General features: G+C 37.8%; 1 protein-coding gene and 1 long non-coding RNA gene across 7 annotated transcripts in view; one reads left to right on the top strand and one right to left on the bottom strand.

Moving 5' to 3' along the window:
• The window catches only part of Tbpl2 (TATA-box binding protein like 2), a 20,541-nt gene extending 7,227 nt beyond the window's left edge, over positions 1-13,314 (top strand). The window contains exons 5-8 of one of the 4 annotated variants that reach the window (XR_007343927.1): positions 395-562; positions 1,905-3,420; positions 3,662-3,756; positions 13,073-13,094. Coding sequence is in view for 2 of the 4 variants with exons in the window: in XM_015480915.2 (XP_015336401.1) it covers positions 395-562; positions 3,662-3,756; positions 13,073-13,149 (340 nt within the window). In the remaining 2 variants the exon portion in view is untranslated. Of the gene's footprint in view, positions 1-394; positions 563-1,904; positions 3,421-3,661; positions 3,757-10,094; positions 10,160-13,072 lie in introns of those variants that run through there. The other 3 variants (XR_007343928.1, XM_048793560.1, XM_015480915.2) reach the window with 3 other exon arrangements.
• The window catches only part of LOC107138300, a 42,243-nt gene that overhangs the window by 27,134 nt on the left and 1,155 nt on the right, over positions 1-13,954 (bottom strand). The window contains exons 2-3 of one of the 3 annotated variants that reach the window (XR_007343929.1): positions 9,577-9,623; positions 5,826-5,893 (exon numbers count right to left, since the gene is read on the bottom strand). This is a non-coding gene — a long non-coding RNA (uncharacterized LOC107138300). The remainder of the gene's footprint in view (positions 1-5,825; positions 5,894-9,576; positions 9,624-13,954) is intronic. The other 2 variants (XR_007343931.1, XR_007343930.1) reach the window with 2 other exon arrangements.

Genomic DNA, 13,954 nt, shown 5'->3' with positions numbered 1-13,954 from the left:
CCCCCCGCACAGTGTCTGCATGTCTAAGGTGGAACCAGGGGCTTGGTCTTTCCAACAAGTTTTCAGGTGCTGCTGCTGATCTGAAGACACACACTGAGAACCAGTGGAATAGTTCATTTATCAAATAACACAAGTAAAAGTACCTTATATGGGACAGGTGAAGAATTAAGACAATTTATGGTTCAGTTGAACAACTGTACATTGTATCAGACCTTTGACAAGATACTAGGAACAGAATTATGGCAGGTAGGTTCTTCTGAAACCTACAGTTACATAGCACACACTGAAAGGTAAACATGGTATAAAGAATAAAAATAAGAATGATGTAAATATGGCACAAATATTAAAGGGGACATATGTTAAGATGTCTTTAATTATATTTGTCTTTCCCCAGTGAAGAGCAATCTCGACTAGCAGCAAGAAAGTATGCTCGTGTGGTACAGAAGCTTGGGTTCCCTGCCAGATTTCTCGATTTTAAAATTCAGAACATGGTTGGAAGCTGCGACGTGAGATTTTCCATCAGGCTGGAGGGTTTGGTGCTAACCCATCAGCAGTTCAGTAGGTATGACAAAACGGTTATAGAGCTTAACTTTGCATTTACCAAGATTTTGAGGTTTCATTGTGGGCTATTTATATATATATATTTTTTTTGTCGTTGTTTGCTTTGGATACCAGGGATTAAACCCAGGGGTGCTTAACTACTGGGCAACATCTCCAGCCCTTATGTTTTTGTTTGTTTGTTTGTTTTAATTTTGATTCAGGGTCTCACTAAATTGCTAAGGCTGGCTTTGAGCCTGCAGTCCTCCTGCCTCAGCCTCCGAAGCTCCTGGGATTACAGATAGGCACTGCACTCTTAGCATATAAAGTATTAGAGAAAGCAATTATCAAAAGAGGGGGAGGCACAGTAGGTTAGATGGTTCAGATGCTGTGTCTGAGTCCTTATGGATCAACATATGGGCCCATTCTTTTGAAAAAGTGGTTCTCATGCTTAAATTGTATAGTGATCACCTGGACAGCTTATTAGAGTCTACATTCCTGGCTGGGCTACATCACCAAAGACTTTGATTTTAAGTCTTAAAAAGCTCACAGGTGATGCCAGTGTTCCTGGTCAGTGGCCTTTGGTTTGAGACCCACTGATTGACAGACTTAAAAAACAGGCACACATGACTTTGATGGCAACAGCAAGAAATGAAGGGGTGCAATACTGGTTGGGCAAATAGGAGGGGGTTACAGCTGGTGAGCAGAGAAAGGGTTGGAGATAAAAATGAAGAAAAAAATTGTTGTAGCATATTCTAAAAAAGCAATCGTACCTACTTGTTTTGTTGGGGGTGGCTCTTTTGGTGACTATAGCTGTATCCTCCATCACAATGTTGTCTTTACTGTATTTTACTCCCAAGGAAGTCTCCAGCCCTTCATGTCTTCTTCACACCTAACTTTCTGTTTGAACCGCCATTTTTTTTCTTCTGACCCTACCTGCTTTGGCCCTCAGAGCAATGCCAAATCCCTCCACTCCTTTGGCTATGCACCTGGGCTAACGCATCTAACTTGTAATTAGAATCTCAAATGCTTTTAAATTCTCTTGATCAAGCTTGAAATTAAGTTCTTTCATTCAAACATTTTACCTTCTCTTTGCCAGTGAACAATAGAGTGGATGGGGATAGTGGAAGTCATGCTTTTCTTAACCTTCATTAGTTTTTCTTTTAAAGATGATCTCAACAGAAGTTAAAAATTGCTAGGTTTTTCATTCTGAGATTTAGCTTTTATGATATGCATTAGTCAATGTTTTTCACATGAGACTTAAAGAATGACTCAGTTAGGATGGCCAAGAAATTGGCAGGAGTTTAATATCCTCAGTCTATATGGAATATTTTCTTAACGAAAACTACTCCTTTTCTCTGCCTTAGCCCTTATTTATTTTCAGAGAAGAGAATTGAATCTGAGACCTTGACCACTCGGCTATATTCCCAGCCTCTCTTATAGAATGAAACAGAATAAATAAATATCTAATCAGGAGTTCATTATGCTGGTTACCTTACAACCATGATTTTGAAGGTAAATGATCTCTCTTGGAATTACTGAACTCTGCCACTGCAGTTCACCATTTACACACCAAGGTCTTGTTTACTTTTTCCCCCTCAGATTCAGTTGGAAGATGAGATGAAAACTTTCCTTCTGTCTCCCCAGCCTTCATCTTATTGGCCTGGACATCAAAGCTCTGGAAGGGTTTTCAGGACTCGGCTAGTATCATGGTCTCTTGAAGACCAGGAAGCAGAAAGTGGATGGGAATCCTGATAGATTTTCTGCAGTAAGGCAGAGTGGTGTTCCAGAGGAAAGGTCTACCATGGTGACTTTCATGCCCTACACAAGGCTGTCATCACAACTGCAGTGCATCTTTCTGGTGCTAATAAGAGGTTTCACATCTGTTATGGATTTTATTCATTGTAGAACTAAACAGAGCTTCTCTGTGTGGTCTGGGTTTACCCTTTAAATGCAAATATTCGTGTACATTATATTATCAGATTTCTTTTTTCTATTCTTCATTAGCCATTGTTTTGAGAATAGTTTTACTTCATCAGCCTCCTTTTTTTTCTAATTAGTTGTACATGACAGCAGAATGAATTTCAATTCATTGTACACAAATGGAGCCAACTTTTCACTTCTCTGGTTGTACACAATGTAGAGTCACACCATTGGTGCAATCTTACATGTATCTAGGGTAATGATGCCCATCTCATTCCACCATCTTTCCTACCCCCATGCCCCCTCCCCTCCCCTCACTCCCCTCTGTCCAATTCAAAGTTCTTCCAATCTTCCCAGGTGTACTCCCCCGCCCCTCCCATTATGGATCAGCATCCACTTATCAGAGAAAACATTTCATCAGCCTCCTCTTATCTCCTGACTTCCATGTGGGCAGCTTCTCAACCTCTTTATGGACTCTGTCCTGTTTGGACTGGGGTATAGAAAGGCGGTTTTTAAGTCCTATCATCTTTTGTCCCATAGAAGCCAGATTACATTTGGTAGTAAATATGAATGAGTTACTATTCACAGGAACAGGAACAAATTCTGAATTTTACAAACTCAGGATAGTTTAGTTATCTTTCTTTACATAGTAATTGTCCAAAGAAAAAAATCACTGGTCTAGAAATTTTTAGGCCCTATCTGGGCTAAAAAACACTAAAGCTTTTGATTATTAGGAACTTGGAAAATCCAGAAAATTGTATTCATGTACTGTTATTGGCAGGCTTTTGTTGAAAGGTGGAGAATTTTAATCAACAAGGTCATAATACATTAAATCTGATGCCCTAAATTACCTCAATTTCTAATAACCTAGGCTGACTTGAAAATGAAAAAATATAACCAAAAATTCTGTTCTTGACTGTCAGAAGTGTCTATACTCAGGGTTGGAGTATAGCTCATTGGGTAAGTGCATGCACAATGCCCTGGGTTTGATCCCCAGTACTGTATGCTCCCCCAAAAAAGTGTCTTCAGGATACTACTTTAATCAAGATAACTAAAAGTACTTTTTTCTTTTTGTTTTTTTTTTTTTTTTGGATTTTTAAATAGCAGTTATTTACAACTGCTTAATATACTGGGTCTTGAATGTTTGTGGAAAGTAGCTGAATAGTGCTATTTTTTACATTTTCCTTTTTTGTCTTAACAGTTATGAACCTGAACTGTTTCCTGGCCTTATTTATAGAATGGTAAAACCACGAATTGTGTTGCTTATCTTTGTATCTGGGAAAGTTGTGTTGACAGGTAAGTTCTAAAATTATTTTCTGACGTTCACAAAATTCAATAGCTATGTATATGCTTTGCTTTTCCTTTTTAAATAGCTTTGTTCCCTAGAAGGTAATTTCTTACTATAGAATATTGGTAAAATGAGTTTATAAAGTAATATAACATCACCTGTTGGCCCCAATTCCTAAAACAATATGGCTTTTTTTCCATGGGTGTCATTTTGGGGGGGCAGTGTATGCACATAGCTCAGCAGGTGAGTATTTGCCTAGCATTCACAAGGTCCTGGGTTTGAACCCCAGTGCTGTATGCCAAAAAAAAAAAGTGTCCTCAGGATAACACTTTTATCACACACACACACACACACACATATATTTATATATATTTTCATCTTTACATTCAGTACATTTTATTAAGATTTTACTAATAAGTAGCTTAATAAGTAGCTTGTTGCTTACTAATAAATAGCTTGATGCATACTTATGATTGTTTTTAATAGCTAAACAATGTTCTAAGACAGGTCAGCAAGCCTTTTTCATAAGGGACCAAATAATAAGTATTTAGGCTTTGTGAGCCATGGGGTCTCTCTTGGAATTACTGAACTCTGCCACTGTAGTACAAAAGCAGCTGTGTAAATCACACGGAGAATGGGCTCATATATTTTTTTGTGAATTTCATAGAATTTATGGATAGGCTATACCACTGAGCTACATCTCTAGTCCTTTGTTGAGACAGGTAAGTTTCCCAGGCTGGCCTCAAACTTGCAACCCTCCTGCCTCAGCCTCCCAAGTATTTGGGATTACAGGTGTGGATCACTGCCCCCAGCTTCTCCTTAAAAACATAACCATCCTTCTTAGCTCACAGACTAACAAAAATAAAGGGCTGACTTTGGCCAGCAGACCTACATTTTCTGACCCCTATTCTAGCAAGTTGAATCAACATTATTCTCAGTGTCAGATACTTGAGCTCATTTTTTGTTTGCTACCTATAAATGGCACAAACATTTGGTTATTTTAATTTGTGCAGAATTATTAGTGTGGACACTCAGAAATGGAACTTCTGAGGATATGACTGCTTTCAAGGTTCTTAGTACAAATTGCCAAATTCTTTTAAAGGTATACAATGGTTTTCTTGTATCATACATTCCTGCCAGCGATGTATCTAAGTATCTTTTGCCAAACCCTCAGCAACGCAAAAAGAGTAGAAAACTTTTTAAATTATGTAAGTGAAATGATCTTACTACTTTAACATTACTAGTAATCAGAAATAGAAATTGATAGCTTTTCAACATAGCCAATAAGTAGCATTTTTTTTCATGTAAATAGTGTGTACATAACATACCCTTTTGTCAAGTTTTAGTTATTTGCCCCCCTTGGAATTTGTACTAATTCACCATAATCTTAAAGAAATTTGTGAATTTCTTCCATTAATTAATTTTTTTGATACTGGGGATTGAACTTGGGTGCTTTACCACAGAGCAACATCTCCAGTCCCTTTTAATTTTTTGAGACAGGGCCTCACTAAATTGCTTAGGTTGACCTTGAACCTCCTGCCTCAGCCTCCAGAATTGCTAGATTACAGGCATGTCACCATGCCACTAGGCTCCCCTTAATTGATTTTTTTTTTTTACCAATTTTTACATAAAGAAGGCTTTAAAAAATTCTTGAGGTAAATGATTGAATTTCCATGTAATTTCACCAAAGTTTGCTGTTTTTGCCTAGTTTTATCTGACTTTTTTTTGTATTTTACTCTTCTCCCAAAATGAATGTCAGGTTTATAAAGCATGAGCCAAATTTGAGTTTCACATCCCACTCCCGAATAACCACCCAAATCGATGTTGCACATTCTTATTCTCTTTGTGATTTTTGACTTTTATTTTTTCATGTGGGTCTGTTTCTGCCTATTGCAATCCTACTGCATTTATCCTCATGAATCTTTAATTCTTGTGTTCTTTATATCTGATAGAAAGATCCAATTTCCCCTCCTTGTTTCTGTATCTTTCTTATCACCTCTTGCAGTTACTCTTCCAAAAAAAACTTCATCTCCTCTTTAAAAATTAAGATTTTTGTGCCAGGCACAGTAGTACATACCTGTAATTCCAGATGTTGAGGCAGGAGGATCCCAAGTTCAAGACCAGTCTCAGAAACTTAGCAAGGCCCTGTCTCAGAATAAAAAATAAAAAGAGCTAGGGATGTAGCTTAGTGGTGAAGTGCCCCTGGGTTGAATTACCAGTACTCACTCACCCAAAGATTTTTGTATTACCTGAACTAAGAAAAATTGTTGTCAACTTGGCATCCAGCAGAATGGAATGTTTGTTTTAAAAAGTCTTTTATAACTCTCATAAGGTTATATAGTTTGCTCTTTTAGAAATAACTGTCTTCAAAGCAGGTAAAGCCTGTTTGGAAATTTGATTCTTCTGACTAGAGCAAAACTACAGTTCCTCAGATGTCACAAATTTAGATTCGGGAGTATTGGGACTTCCCAGTGACTAGCATGTATATCCTAGAGGAAGGGGAAAGCCTGCTAAGTAAATTGAGTAGTACTGATATATGGATCCTACTTAATAGGAAGAAACTTTTCAAGATCTTTTGGAAGTATACTTCCACGTACATTGTGTGTATCATTATGAATCAATCTCATTAAATGTACACGTTGCCACATACAGACTAAAGTTCCTATTATAGATTTCTTTAAATATTCTCAATTCAGATCAGTTTTCCATGGCCAGATGCACACCTGTAATCCCAGTGACTTGGGAGGTTGAGGCAGGAAAAGAAATGGCTTTCCCACTTAACCTAAATTAAAAAAAAAACTCATTTACACATTTCCTGCAAGTTTCAAATCACAAGTTATGTCATTACTACAGAATCCTGAAGAGCAAACAAATGTACATCCTTAAAACTTGTGTAAGTAAACTGGGTATGTTAGTTAGCACATGCCTATAATCCTAACTCTTCGCAAGGCTGAGGCAGGAGGATCATAAGTTCAAGGCCAACCTCTGGTATTTAGCAAAACTCTATCAAAATTAAAAATAAAAATGAGTGGTGATATAGCTACATGGTAGAGCACTTGCTTAGCATGCTCCAGGCCTTGGGCTGGATCCCCAATACACACACAATCTTGTGTTAAGCAAGTAAAATAAGCAATTCCGATTTTTTTTTTTCTTTTCAGGGCTTGGGGATCATATTCAGAGCCTCATGCATACCAGGCAAGGGCTCTACCAGTTCACAGCCCTAAATTTCCTCATTCTTTGCACCATTATACCCAACTTTCCTAACACAATTTCTTCATCCTTGCAAATGTGAATCATCACTTTTGTGAAAGAGGGGATGAATATTTTAACTGAAATTCAAATTGTACTATTGGGAAGTAAAGTCAATCCATGACTTACTACTAAATTGATGGATAGTTATCATTCATTGGGTTTTTACCTGTTAATGCCATATTGTCTTTTGTTTATACCATATTGTCTTAAATTACTTTTGCTTAGAGCTACAAGATTTAGGCTACTTTCCCCTCAACTTTAGAGATGAATGTTCCTTATTCATTAACCTTAGTTACCTACATTCCTCTCAAATGTAAAAGAATTAAAAACTGAAGAGCCCAATTTAGGGCAAGTAAACATCCAGGAAAAGGGACCAAGGCAGCCTCTTTGTAGCCTTGCCTGTATGCAGAAGCTGGGGTGCTTGGGTAGGGTGCTCAACAGAGTCCTAGAGGCTCACATGTGGCCTCAGACACCATGGCAAGATCAGGTCTCAGTAGAGATGTTTTGAAAGTATGGTCTCAACAAGAACAAATATTTTGCCTAGAAAATTCTCAAGTGTTGAAGTTACAAATTCACTCTGAGTTTGCAGAAAATGATTCCCAGCCTTTCCCTAGAATTATAAAACACCAGTGTGCATAATACAAATGTGTGGCTACTTGAAACCACTGTATCACATGCCAGTTGCAAGGCCTTAGGATTTCGTTGTTATGGTTATTTAGCCCAGGGGCATTTTGCCACTGAGCTATATCCTCAATTTTTTTTAATTGAGGAAGGCGATAGGGTCTCATTAAGTTGTTTAGGGCTTCATTAAATTGCTGAGGCTGGCCTCAAACTTGTGATTCTCCTCTCAGCCTTGGGAGTTGCTGGGATTACAGGATTGTGCTACAGCTCCTGGTTTAGAAAATAATAACCCATGTAAAATTCTCACTCCCAAGGTGCCAAAGCTGCAGTCACCATGTCCTAGGGCTACATCTGAATGTTCTAATAAAAAGTGAGCTAAGGACAAAAAGGCCCTGCTATGCTCCTTGATCATCATCTCATGTTGTTGCAGATAGCAGTGGTACCTGGGATGAGATTACACTGTTTTCCCTCATTTTCTGTTACTGATGTGACATTAAGGACCCAGGTTTCTCCTCAGACCACAGAAAAATTAATAGCCTCACTATTAATAAAAAATTAATAGCCTCATTATTCTGCTGGAATAATACACAAGAAACAGCAAATAAATCAACTTTCACTTCTGAGATCAGGTGTAATAATTAACAGCTGTTGGGCACTCATGCCAGCACTGTGCTAGCAACTTGTACATGGGGTCTATTTATCTCTGAGATTGAACTTTACACCTGTTTCCTCTCCTATAAAATGGAGACAATGGAGAAATTTAGTAACCTTAACAAGGCCAACCAGTTCTTTAGAGATCTATGTATGATAACACCTGTATGGTCTCCTGTGTGCTTCTTTTCTAATTCTTGTCAGCTGAGGGAATGATAAATACTTAGTGGTGAGGGCGAACAGGTGTGATGGCCAAGATGTACACTGGAGACTGACTATCCAGTTTGCATCCAGGCTCTGCCATTTATCAGCCACATGACTTCAGAGGAATTTAAGTTTCCACTTTTTGGTTTTCATATGTGTAATGCAGGTAACCATAGAAACTCCCTAAGTGTTCAGAGGAAGCAGAAAACAGTGCCCATATATGGTGTAAACACTAGCTGTTAGGATCTTTGATAAACCTAGCAGGGTGTGGTTGTGCACACCTGTGATCCCAATGGCTTGGGAGGCTAAGGCAGGAGCAAAGCAAGCCTCAGCTACTTAGTGAGGCCCTAAGCAACTTAGCAAGATCCTGTCTCAAAATAAGACCTGGTCTCAAAATAAAAAGTTCTGGGAATGTGGCTCAGTGTCCCTACGTTCAATCCCCAGTACAAAAATACAAAACAATCCTACTCTCCTGGTTGTTTCCGTAAAGTTGAAAAAGACTAGAATTTAGTTATGATGCCTTGCTCTGATGGGAACAGGATGTCTAAAGAGGATTTAGTAAAATGCTTCACATTTACTTATTTCTTTCCAAAATAAAGGACTAAGACGCTGAGTCATTGTTACTGAGGGTCAGCCTCAATAGCTCAGTGATTCTTGGAAAATAGGTCAGGAACAGCAGGAAAAGGGCAGAGCTGATGAATGAGTGGGCCAGAGGGAACACAGCATGTCTGTCAATCATACAGCAAGTTGGTATGTACTATAAAATGAGTACTCTCAGGGGTTTAATGCTACTTTTAAAAAAAAAAATGTAAGATTTGAACTTGTGTGCACACAAATGTGGCATCACTTAGGGAAAATAAAATGGACAGTTCTACTCTTGGTAAGAATAGCATTGGGAAGTCCAAGTAGTATTGGAGATTGATACATGGGCTGGCTAAGACATGAAAATGTGCTGGCAACCCTTATTGACAAATGATATGCTTATTTTGGGGTGCATACCAGGTATTTGTACTGTTAGGTGCTGAGGATCCAACTTAGTATCTGGCAGGAACCCAGCCCTGACGAAGGAGACATGCAAATTATGTGACAGTGGCTCTTACCAAGTAAGAAGTCAGGTACTTGGACCAGCTTTCCCAGCTTCTCTTATCTTGAAGTATATTCAAGGACAAAAAAAAAAATAAGGTTTACAAAATGTTCTGGCTTCCAGAGGACTTTCCATAAACAATAATCATATAACACTTATCACAACTCTATGATAAAGCCTATTGTACCTATTTTATGGATAAGGAAACTAAAACTCGGAGGTTAAATAATTGCCTGTTATGTTAAAACAAGTAGAGTTGGCATTTGAGCCCTTACTTGATTTCAAAGCCAGCCCTTTCTCCAGTGTACCAGGCCATAGAATCTCCTTTCCACCTCTGTCACTAAGGTTAGGAATAGTGTTTATTCCCCAAGGTAGCAGCATTACTGCCTACAGAAAAACAATGGTATGATTTGCTTAAAAGTCAAGGGCCATATAATTAGTCTGGTGCTACAAATTGGGGGTTTTGATTTGATTTGAATAGGATTGTGGAACAAATTAAAGTTCCCTTAAATTTTTTAAAATATTTTTTTGTAGTTGGACACAATACCTTTATTTTTATGTGGTGCTGAGGATTGAACCCAGTGCTTCACACATGCTAGGTAAGTACTCTACCACTGAGCCACAATCCAGCCCCTCCCTTAAATTTTGATGTCAGCATTTCAGTGAGGAAATGTTTGACTAAAATGTTTGACTAGGGCTTGCGATGTAGCTCAGTGGTGAAGCACCTACTTAGAATGTTTCAGGCCCAGGATTTGATCCCCAGAAACATCCCCTCCTCCCTGCCAATTTTTTTTTTTTTTTGCTAAACTGGGCTGGAGTCATACCTCTGTGGTAGAACATGGTGGCTTAGCATGCCCAAGACTCTGGATTTAATCCTTAACACCCCTCCCCCCAAAACTTGACTAAATTAACTAAATTCTCTCAGTTAACACCTAGTTACCAGTATTAGAGATGCTTATTTGACCTTTGGTGTAAAAGAAGAAACACTGATACATGACCTCTTCTACCATAGCGGCTATTTTTTAAAAGAATTTTTTAAAGTTATAGATGGCCACAATACCTTTATTTTACTTATTTATGTGGTGCTGAAGATTGAACCCAGTGCCTCACGCATGCGAGCCACAACCCCAGCCTACAGAAACTATTTTATGATTTAGATAACTTTGATTTCTTGCTCTTTTCTCCAATCCATAAAATGAAGAAAATGCACAAGGTAGTTTTCCTACAGCCCTTGTGTTTAAAGACACTTTCCTATGCTATAAAATAATGACCTCTCCAGTGTCTATTCCCTTTTGGCAATGGGTGTTTTCTGGTTCCCAGGAGACTCTAGATGGTATGTTCTTTGTGCTTGAGTGTTATGCTCTCAGGCATGGTTTTAAAAAGTGTTATGGAGAAAAAGTACATCATTATTTAAATTGCTGCACCTGAACACATTTCTCAGTGAAATGTAGAAAGGAGAGCCTTGGTTTCAGGTGGATCTTTTTGGTGGGGGGATCGGGAGCAGGGGCGAGGGTTGGGGGGGACACATGGTAGGTTTGCTGTAACCATTCTTCATTCTACATTAAAAAGGTTATTCCAGTCAAACATGTACATAAAGCCAGAGACAAGGGGTTCTTTTACAGTAATCTTTTACTTCTTCCCCAACTCACTGTCTTAGTTTCTAAAGACACTGGTTTTATAAAAACCAAACTTCAGTACTGAAACCAAAATCATCTGAGTTTTCGCTACAGAGGTACAGAGCTTATCTCTCTGCCCTCCCTACCCACATCTTTCAGGGTGGAGACACAAATAGTAAACTCCTTGGCAGTAAATAAATAACCATTTGCTCTTGCCTCTCCCAATAAAAACAAAAACAACAACCAAAAAAACCTTAAAATTACATGAACTTTTCTTTAAAGAATCTGAGGTGGAATTCATATAACAAATGCAACCACTTTAAAGTCAACAGTTCAGTGGCATTTCATACTTTCATAAAGTTGTACTTTGTGAATGTACCACCACTTCTATATAGTTTGAAGACATTTCCATTGTTTCAAAATCCTGGGTCATTAGTTTCCCCCCATTCCCCTCTCCTGAGTCAGTCCCCCTACCACCACCTGTCTCAGTTGTCTCCATGGATTTACCTACTTTGGAAATTTCATATAGATATAATCAGATGACCTTTTCCGTCTGGCTTTATTTAGAGACTCATCTATATCTTACCACGTGTCAACACTTCATTTCTTTTTATAGCTAACGTTCTATTATGTATGTACTACAAATTTTTATCCATTCATGTATTGAAAGGCATTTATGTTGTTTCCCACCTTTTGATTATTGTGAATAGTGTTGATATGAAAGTTTGTTTTCAGTTTTATGGGGGCATTTACCCCAGAGTAGAACTGCTGAATCATGTGTTAAGTCCTTAATTTCTTTTTTTTTTTAATTATGGGGATTGAATCCAGTGGTGCTTCACCACTGAGCTACATCCCCAGCCTTTTTGTTTTTAAATTTTGAGAGTTTCACTAAGTTGTTGAGGCTAGTCTGGAAATTGATATCCTCCTGCCTCAGCCTCCCAAGTGCTGGGATTACAGGAATGTACCACCACACCTAATTTCTTGAACCACCGGAGTTGAACAATTTTGTACTTCCATCAGCAACTTACCAGAGTACTAATTCACTCTTGCAATCACTTGGGTTTTGTTTTTGTTTTTAAGAAAAATGTCTTATCCTTGATTCTGAATCCTGACAGCTGTGCTTCTCATCTCTATTGGCACTCCTTTTTGGAATTCCCTCATTAGTACAAAAACCAGAAAACTTATCGGGTTTTCTCTTATGAAGCCTTCTTCTCTCCAACTTTATAGCTCTTAAGGAAGAATAGTACTAATTTTGGCTATTGTCCATTTCTCCTTATGCTAAATTTTTGTTCCTTTCATTAACCACCTTCCTGGCTTCCTGGCCACAAAAATGTCAGAAGTTTCATGATTAGCTATATAGACATCAGAAGTGCCATCATGACAGTACAATGTGTGCATATACTTTTGAAGGTGATGGGATGGTGGTGAGAGATAAGTAGGAACTGTTAACTTCTCAAGGGTGAAGACTAATTCATGTTTTTATCCCTGTTAACTTCTAGGCAGTATAATCAAAGATCCCTTAAAAGCTAAGACTAATGCTAATGGTGCAAAATTTCCAATTCCTTCCCAAACACTGAAAATTTACACTCTAGAACAGCTCCACTCTGTCTAAATCTATTAGTCAAATTAGGGAATCAAGACAATAACTAGAGATGAATGGATCAAAGGAAGTGCTCAATGCTGAAGAAGTCACTCTGGGGTTGTGTTCCTGGAACACTTATAGAACATTCTATATTTAACCTCTGTGGGGCCAAAGATGACACCCATATAGTGCAAGAGACTTCAAGAGATTTCATCATATGCAAAGTAACTGGAGATTACACAATTAAATTTTAATGTTAGGAAAAGTTTGGTATTTTTATATTAAAGATTATATGAACTTGGTTTTCTTTGTAGGTGCCAAAGAACGTTCTGAGATCTATGAAGCATTTGAAAACATCTATCCTATTCTAAAAGGTTTTAAAAAAGCCTGAGCCTGTTATTCAACATTATATTAATTGAAATATGTACATAAGTCCAGCATAGCAACAGCTGAATTCTTGCAACTTTAATTGTAGATGTTCAAGTTTATTTTGGCTTTTCATAGGGTGGTTGATTCTATGTGAGTAACCATGCTTAAGAAATGAAGAAAATTTCTTGCTCAAAATGACTCTTGCATCTTATTTTAAAAATTGAATAAGAAAACTGTTCTTAGAATTTAAGATTTATGGCCTTATTAGAATATTTTAGCATCATTAATATTCAATTTTCTGCTTTTGTTAAATATGTAATACAGTAGCATGTGGTCTCTGAATATGTAGCAATGTATAAAATTGCAAATAACCGCATAAACTAATACCTGTAATATCATTTAGCAGCATAGATTTTTTTTTTCTTTTTAAATATTAAGATTATCCTGACCATTAGATAAAGGTACTATAAAGGATCCTGTGGGAATGCAAGTGAAACATGAAAAGTCTGAGGGCCAGGATTGGAGCTCAGTGGCAGAGCACTTGCCTAACATGTGTGAGGCACTGGATTCAAGTCTCATGACCACATATAAATAAAAATAAAGGTCTATCAACTAAAAAATTAAAAAAATGAAAAATCTGAAACCTGAATCTTTTGTTTGAAATATCCAGAGAAAATTGTCACTTAAAGATCTCACTTTTGGGCTGGGACTGTGGCTCAGCTATAGAGCGCTTGCCTAGCATGTGTGAGGCCCTGGGTTCGGTCCTCAGCACCACATAAAAATAAGTAAAGGTACTGTGTCCAACTACAACTAAAAAATATTTAAAA

This window comes from Marmota marmota, unplaced genomic scaffold, assembly GCF_001458135.2.
Source record: "Marmota marmota marmota unplaced genomic scaffold, marMar, whole genome shotgun sequence".
In the NCBI taxonomy this organism is placed as follows: Eukaryota; Metazoa; Chordata; class Mammalia; order Rodentia; family Sciuridae; genus Marmota; species Marmota marmota.
The sequence above is the reverse complement of the archived record's forward strand: the minus strand, read 5'-3'. Positions and strand labels throughout refer to the sequence as shown.